General features: G+C 37.1%; 1 protein-coding gene across 6 annotated transcripts; it reads right to left on the bottom strand.

Moving 5' to 3' along the window:
• Positions 1 to 655: 655 nt before the first annotated feature.
• LOC127159658 (H-2 class II histocompatibility antigen, E-D beta chain) lies at positions 656 to 7,986 on the bottom strand. Of its 6 annotated transcripts, none has more exons than XM_051102448.1 (5): positions 7,907 to 7,986; positions 7,531 to 7,803; positions 6,991 to 7,269; positions 4,093 to 4,120; positions 2,579 to 2,708 (listed from the first exon to the last, which is right to left on the bottom strand). In XM_051102448.1, exons 1-4 carry the CDS (start codon positions 7,968 to 7,970, stop codon positions 4,107 to 4,109), a joined length of 630 nt encoding a protein of 209 aa, XP_050958405.1. In that variant the 5' UTR covers positions 7,971 to 7,986; the 3' UTR covers positions 2,579 to 2,708; positions 4,093 to 4,106. The 6 variants fall into 6 exon arrangements, with proteins under 6 accessions (XP_050958402.1, XP_050958405.1, XP_050958406.1 ...); XM_051102449.1 differs by lacking the exon at positions 2,579 to 2,708 and adding an exon at positions 4,387 to 4,416; XM_051102445.1 differs by lacking the exon at positions 4,093 to 4,120 and having other exon boundaries at positions 656 to 2,708.
• Between the last annotated feature and the right edge of the window lie 583 nt (positions 7,987 to 8,569).

The following is an 8,569-nucleotide window of genomic DNA, read 5'->3' on the forward strand; positions in this document are numbered from 1 at the left end:
GTGACTGTCAATAGTAATATGTCTGTAACAATTATTTTACATACAGGAGCCCCACAAGGAGCAAGTTGATCACCTATACTTTTTTCTTTGTATACTAATGAGTTTAAAATTAAAACTAAGGTTCTTAGTCTTTTAAATATGCCAATGATATGGCTCTTGTGGGTCTTCTGAGAGCTGGCAGGATTTCTATTTTTGAGCGGTGTAAACAGTGTTTCCAACATAGCGACTTTGTCGCTAGATTTAGCGACTTTTCAAACCCCCTGGATGACTTGTTTCCAAAAAAAGCGCCTAGCGACAAATCTAGCGACTTGTACAAACCTTATTTCGTTTCTGAGGCTCTCCAGTATTGCCGCACGAGCGCGAGGTCTCACTTTCCTGGCGCTCTCTCTGTCTCTCTCTCTCTATCTGCAGCGGCAGAGAGGAGCTTAGTTACTGTTGCTTTTTACTCTATTTTACATGCAAGTATAGTCAAAATCACTGCACAGGTGTATGTCTTAATTGTGTGTGTATTTGATTTCATCAGACAATGTCATGATTGTGAATCAGGATTTTAGTGCATATTAATATCTTCGAGAGCTGGTTGTGTAGTCTTAATGGGCTGCGTTTCAGTCACTTCATATTCATTCCGCTGTCTGACAACAGAAACAGTGAAATATATCAATGAAAACAGTTTTATTGAGAATTTGACATATGTGAGCACAGAGAGGCAAGACAATATACGAAGCACTTGCATCATAAATAGCGTAATCTAGCAACATTTAGCGACTTTTCAAGCAGGGTTTAGCTACTTTCCATGAAAAGAAGTTGGCAACACTGGGTGTAAAGCCGGGCTCACACTACAGGATTTTTAAAATCCTAACCGATTCTGCAATCTGGTTGCAGCGCACACATAAGGAGAATCTTGCAGATTATCTTCCCTCAAATCTTAAACATGCACACACTACAAGATTTAAAAATTTTGGTGCATCACACACTACAAGATATTACTAGGATTATTATGCCAGAGGGAGCTCCTCACGTGATCTTACGCAACATATCGTCATTTCAGCAACTAATGTTTACATATGTTAGCTAGTGTGCTAGCAGCTTTATGCACTCACCCAGTCCATTCAGAACTAAAACGATTTCACCCCAGAGATTCTCTTTCACCTTACAGCTGTGGTAATTTTGTGGCAGTTCAACATATTATGTGTTACTACAAAAACTCAAGAAGCAGTTTCCTCCACTACCCAACAGACTGTACAGCAGCTGCTTTGCGGCTGCGCATTGGCTGTTGTGAAAGTACTGATGTAATCATATAGCCGTCATGGTTCATGGTTGATATTAATCAGGGTGGCCCCGATTTGTATGAGAGCAGATCAGGATGTGCAAGATTCAAACTGTGAATGCCTCACATTACCAGATAATCCGCGCTGAACATCAGGACCGATCAAGGTGCTCGACAAGATTTTCTCCGATTCTCAGGAGGGGAAAATTGGGGCATAATTGGGCTAAAAATCCTGTAGTGTGAGCCCGGCTTACGTCGAGTGCACTTGTGATAAATACAGACAACAAAAGAGTTGGTAATTACTGGTGGTAAACAGAATAACCTGGAGTTGGAACCTGTAGTGCTTGATGGGAATGCAATATATTTTGTCTGCAATTTTAAGTATTTGGGGACATAAATTGACGCTCAGTTTACATTTTTAGAGAATATTGACAGTATTTGTAAATAAGCCCAACAAAGGTTGTATTTAATCAGGAGGCTGAAATCACTTTGGTGTGAGTAAGAATATACTTGAAATGGTCTAATAAAATTTTGTGGAAAGTATTTTGACTTTTAACATGACCTTGTGATATGATAACTTGAGTATTGTAAATAGAGTCAAGCTTTCCAAGATTGTGAATGAGGCAAGTAAGATAATTGGTAAGATACAGAGACATTTGAGTGATTTTTATCGATGTAAAGTCAAGCAAATGGCTTTAAGGATAGTTGAGGATGTGTCTCACCCTCTTTATGGTGAGTTTAAATTGTTGCCACCAGGGAGACATTATAGGCAGACCCTCCAGTTTTTCAGCAACATGTTGCATTTTTTGTGATCCTGTATAAATTATAATTTCCCCTGCTAGGGTTGTAAATAGACAGCCCACTCTTTGTGGTCGGGGCAATCTCAGTCGGTCACCTTCTGGTAGCCTTCCTAGGTACATGGCTATCTGAGGACATCCATGTGCTAGTTCAGGGATTGTTCTGTGGCCTGGGCAGCTTCACAGGAAGGTTTGCCAGGGTTTTAGTTTTTTATCCTGTCATGAAGCCCCTTTCTAGGGATATAGCTATCTGAGGATAGCTATGTGACTGCTCCCCTTCTTAGGGTTTTTAAGTAGCGGTCTCCCTGAGCCCTGCCTTAGACAGTGCTATCTCCCTGCGGGGTTTTAAAGAAAAGCTGGAGTTGATCAGCAAAGTAAGATTCACATCTCAAATTGGTGGAGAAAGCCAAAGCTTTTAAAAGCATTTTAGCCTCAGCGATTATAGGTGATACCACTGGGTTAAAAATTACATTAGTACAGACGTTAAAAGGATAGAGACTGATCTATTGGATTTGCTCTAATTCCCATTAATGCTGATTTCTTCTTGTGGTAAAAGAGTCCAGCAGCTGTTGTGATGATTCCCAGCACCAGTCCTGCAGCTCCGATAGCGATCTTATTCCTCTCAGTCTCAGGGAGAGACGGATCTGCGAAACAGACACAACTCAACTATATTCACTGGTTCTATATGTTGTTTAACATTGTTGAGTGTCACAGCAGGATCACTGACATAATTGATTTGTTTGTCACAAGGAAAAATAAACAAAGTCAAATTTAAAAACAATTTGTAATCAATTTGTGAATTGTAATCAATCAGCTAGAGACAAAAAAGCAGGAAAATCTGAACCCCCCCATTAGAAAAATTACATCCCTGATCAATTAAAATAAAAACAAACAAAAAAAAGCATTTGATTAATCTTTTTATGTTCATTTAAAGGAGTCATTGGATGCCCATTTTCCACAATTTGATATGATTCGTTAGGGTCTTAATGAAAAGTCTATAATATACTTTGGTTAAAAATTCTCAATTGTTTTGTAAAACAACACCCTTTTTACCTTGTCAAAATCAGCTCTGCAAAAATCATCCTGTTCTGGTCGAGGCTGCTTTAAATGCAAATTAGCTCTGCTCGCCCCGCCCCTCTCTTCTCTCTGTGGAGTGACGAGCCTGTTTACTTTAGCCGTGTTTAGCCGCTAAACTAGCTAACTAGCACGTTATTAGGAAAGGCAATCGCAAAGATTCATAAAAAAAAAACCTTATACTCACTTCTGCTGTAAGTGAAGCTGGATCACGAATGATTTGTGTGAACATAGACGGATATATGTAGATCGGGAAGCGCATTCCCTTCACAAACAAACGTAATCCACTGCATCTTCAGCGGCTCAGTTGTTGGGAGTAAATGACGACCACTATGTTCATTATTACATCCAGCAACACAACACCTCAATCACTCAATCAGAGATATTCTTGTCTAACTTACATCCCTGCTCCAGCATCGAAACAATGGAGATCAGACTGTTACAGCTGATCTGAGGTAAGAGCTCATGTCAATCAACTATTGTGGGAGTGGCCTCTGTGTATGTGACGCCACAGATGCTGTGCATGCGCTCAGGACAGCAGGACATAACAGTGAAACAGAGGTAAAAATAATGTTATAAATACTGTTCAGTTTCTTGCACAAACTGATCGTTTCGTGTCTTAGGACACATCACTGTATCGTCACGAGTCGCAGGAATTAATTTGGTTTTGTTTGTGTACATTTTTTTACTCTCAAAGATTTGGTAGCCATTGACTGCCATTATATGACTGACAGACTGTCTTTTTGTGTTTTGTGTTTCTACTGAAAAAACAAAGTCACCTACATCTTGGATCCCCTGGGGGTAAGCAGATAAACATCATATTTTCATTTTTGGGTGAACTATCCCTTTAATGTTCAAACAACATGTAAAAGTGAACATTCCATCCGATGACCCCTTTAAAAATGACCAATTTTTTTTTAAAAAAAAGGTAATGTGACTATTTCAGAAACTCACCATTCTGAGAAAAGTCAGTGTTTTTTCCCTAAGAATTCACAATTTAGAGAAAAAAAGTCAGAATTGCAAGGAAAAAAAAAGTCAGAATTGCATGATATAAACTCACAACTGCAAAGAAAATGTATGAGTTTTTCTCACAATTTGTACAGCGGTGTTATTCATCTATCATTTCCCTCTAATTTTAGGGACAACTGATGATGGGTAGGTTTAGGTTTAGGTTTAAGAGTAGGGATAGGCTTAGGACAAAATTTTCACACAGGACTGTTGATCCAGGAACAACAAAACATGTCTTACTTGGCAAAATCAGAGTGTCTGGTCAATGTACTAAAATGGAATATAGAATGGAGGGTGAGGGACCGTGATCTTAGCATAAATTTTAAAATCAGAATTCAGAAGGCTGAGAAAACCAAAACTGTCACATTCTGCATCTTATCCTTTTTTTTTTTTTTTTTTAATTAGAGCTGTTGTACTATACATGTAACAACCTGTGAAACCCCCTTTTTTTTTAGTTTGTCATGGCTGTTAATTTTAGGTTTTCTTTACTCAAATATATAGGACAGAATCTACCCAAACAACTTGAGTGCAAATTGTTACCTAATTTTATTGAGTAGATTCTATAGGTTGTTTTTTACAGTGTGGGGTTCAAGTGCTTTAAAGTCTTTAAATCATTGCATAAAAAGTAGTGTTTAACAGTTACACGTACATGGTAGAGGTTGAAGACCATTTACAACCAATGCAGGCAAATTACAAAGGAAATGTATGTTTTAATGTTTTTTTTTTATTTGAGGTTAAGCTAAGGACTAGTTGACTAGTTGAGAAAGTTGTTTTTTGAAAACAAAAAAAACCCCAACTGTAACGCCACGCCAGCAGAGGGAGCAGCAACAGTCATTCAGTGGGTGAGGGCTCCCTCTGCTGCTTCGTTGGTTACTTCCTGTTTGGTGGCAATAAAAGGAGGCCTACATCAAACATGAAGCTGTGAAGTATTGTTTTGCTGTGTGGACTCTACTAAGCGTTTTCTCTTGTTTCATTGCCTTGTTTTTGCCACGGTTTTGTTTCTTGTCATTGTTTTGCCTTGTTTTTTTACCATAGTTCGGTCAAGTTCATTGCCATAGTTTTGGCCTTGTTTCATAGTCTTGTTTATTTGTTACTTTTGGACTGCTCTCCTGGTATATTGACCCTCTGCCTGATTTCTGGATTTTGCTACTGTTTTTGCCCTGGATATTACTGTTTGTTTGAAGATCGACCCTGCCTGTCTGACTACGCTGTGTTCAATAAAAGCTCGCACCTGGATCTTATACGCTTCCCACGAGTCCTGTTACACCAACATAATTATTTTGTTAAAATGACATTTTTTGTCTCGTAATAACGACACATTATATCATAAAAAACAGTTTTTCCCATTATAGAAGATATGACTATGTGAGCGAGTTAAGCGATTATCTGTGCTGCTGTCGCCACAGTTCTGACATAAAGGAGGATCTGCAGGAGGAATAACAGAAATACACGGTTTTAAATATATTTATGTAATGGTTTTTATTGTAGCAACATGTTTATTAGGAACAAGCTCTAATCTGTCTACAACATAATGCTATCTAATAACTGCATGCATTATTTAAGATGATCAGATAAATTATTTCTGAATAATCGACTCTGGGCTTTGAATGTTTCTTTATTTTAAAGACATAAGTTTGATTTAACAACAAATCGAAGTACGAACAAAAAGTAGTAAAGAGAAATGACAAACGGTTTGATTTTTATTATTGTTAGGGCCTATTATTATTATCATCATTATAATAATTATTATTACTAAGCCTATTATTGTTGTTAGGCTATTATTATTATTATTATTATTATTATTATTGTATTCTGTTTGAAATGAACAAACTCCACTTTTCAGCTCTGCCTGTATTTACTGTCCCATCACGCAAAATAAGAGTTCTGATGTACCGCTCTGCAAATTAGTCACAATAACGTTTCTTCATGCTGCCAATATTTCTTGCAAATATTTTGTGTACTTCCACAATAACAAAACGTTATAAAATGCTTTTGTAAAATAACAGGGTGCACTGTCTGTTGTTACGTCTATAGACAGCTTGAAAGGCCTATTTAAATAAAACAAAAACAAATTTGTATTCATTTAATTTGTATAAATCCAACAAGAGTGAAGCGCAGCCTCCTACCTACAGTATAGCCTGGAATTTACCCCAGAAAAACGATGCGAGGTGACTCATGGCCTGATTCATCTAAAGACATCATTTTTAATAATATATATATAATCAATAATATATAATTAATATATAATCAAAGTATCAAGGCCGCCCATGCATGTGAAACAAATATATTAAATATTAAAGCACAAGCTCATTTGTTTTTAGCCTACCCAACAAAACGAACAAAAAATCCTAAAATATTTATTATTTTTGTTTTTTCCAAAATAATATTAATAAAAGGATGTTAATAATAATAAAATCAAACCGTTTATCATTTCTCTTTATTTCTTGTTCGAAAAGATGTCGTTTTAACAAGAAAAGATGTTAAAACGACAAACGATCTCATTATTACGACACAATTGACTGGAAAAAATAATATGTGTGTGGCAGCAGTGCGTCACTGTACTACATGCTTGGGTTAAAGTGCCTTGTTGAATCCAGAGGTCGAAGAGAATGGCCAGACTGCTTCAGCTGATTAAAAGGCAACAGCAACTCAAATAACTACTTGTTGCGACTGAGATCTCCAGATGAGTATCTCTGAATGTCCAACCTTGATGAGCTACAGCAGCAAAATACTTTTTTTACTAGGGGCTTTCGCACCTTTTCATAGTTCCTAGAACTATTTGCATTTTTATTTATAATTGAACTATTTCTTTAAGTCTGAGTATGGCTAAGTCTTTATTCTTACCCCAGTTGTAGATCAGGGGTTTAGTCGAGCTGGCGTGCTCCACCATACATGAGATTGTCTCTCCAGATTTGGGGGTGTATTCAAGGTGGGAGTGGATCTGGTAGTACCAGTCTCCATCAGCCATCTCCAGAGTTGAGGTCATGTCAGAGGTCATCGGTTTACCATCTCTCAACCAGGACACTTTGATTTGCTCAGGGTAGAAGTCATATGCACTGCACATCAGAATAGAGTGCTTGTCTTGATCCCACTTAACCAAACTGAGCATAACCTTTGGTTTTACTGAATTAGACAGAAAAATCGTAATTACGTATCTATTTACCATCATAAACACTTTGATCACATGCAATATTGAACACAACAGTTAATGAAATTTGTGCTGGGAAAATAAATATATTGCTAAATTAAAAAAAAAAAAAAAAAAAGTCAATCTGGACTAATTGTAAATGTGATTTAAAATGAATAATTGTATATTTTGCTGTCAAAGTTAAGGTTTATAGAGAACCTTAATGAATGGTAAAGGTCAAGTTTTGAGCCACTTACCCACTTTATTAAAGATAACTTTGTCACCCAGTTTCTTATAATATTTGCAAAGTTCCATATTTGCTTTTACTAACTGCATGACCTTAGGATTCTCATTCAAGGCCTTTGCTTGCTGACGGTCTTTCTCAGTATATCCCACAAATTTTCCCACAGTGCTGTTGAACTGCAGATGCAAAACTTTATTGAAGGAATATGACTCAAGACACACCAAATCACTGAGATCAGGGTAACTGTAGAGGCATTCTTGCAACACGAAAGCGTAATATCCATCAGCTGAAAAATATAAATATAAATATGGTTTAATTTTATAAGTGATAAAAAGTATATATCAGACAAATGAACAGAATAATTAACTCCCATTCTTCGTTTTACTTGCCTTTTGAAATAAAAGATGATAACAGAAGTGTTATGTGGAATCTCAAGAGTTTTGTTCGTGACATTGTCCCTGATTTAATCTGAAAGTGCCAAATGAGGAAGTTTCTTGAATTTTGTTCTTCTATAACAAGTGACCAAACAGTCACTGCAAAGCATAAGAGTCAAGTGTTGTTAGGTGGTACACAGATTTGAAATTTCAGCTGATATAATGCTTGTTAACATACACAGCAAAAAGCCCAGAGTTAAATGAACTCTCCTGGGAGTTTATTTAAGTCCACACTCAAGAGTGTTAAAAGTAACACTGAAGAGTGTCAAATGAACATTGAAGCAGAGTTAAAGTTAATGAGATAATTAATGATTAATTAAGTGATGATTGATCATTATTGAAGACACCTGATGTTAACAAGCAGAATCACCAAAGGAGAAAATCACATTTTTTAAACAACCATTATAGTGGTCACTCCTGGGAGAGTTAGTTTAACACTGGGCTTTTTGCTGTGTACGTTTGTTACATTACACTCTAAATGGGTTGGCTTGAGAGAGCTGTGCGAGAACACACCCCGCATTGGGGTATGAGTTGTACCCCGGGGCGCAAAAGCCCCCCAAAGTTGCCCCATAGACATACTATGGTGAGGGACGACCCATGAAACTGCATCTGTACACA

The sequence above is a fragment of the Labeo rohita genome, unplaced genomic scaffold (assembly GCF_022985175.1).
Source record: "Labeo rohita strain BAU-BD-2019 unplaced genomic scaffold, IGBB_LRoh.1.0 scaffold_241, whole genome shotgun sequence".
Taxonomy (NCBI): Eukaryota; Metazoa; Chordata; class Actinopteri; order Cypriniformes; family Cyprinidae; genus Labeo; species Labeo rohita.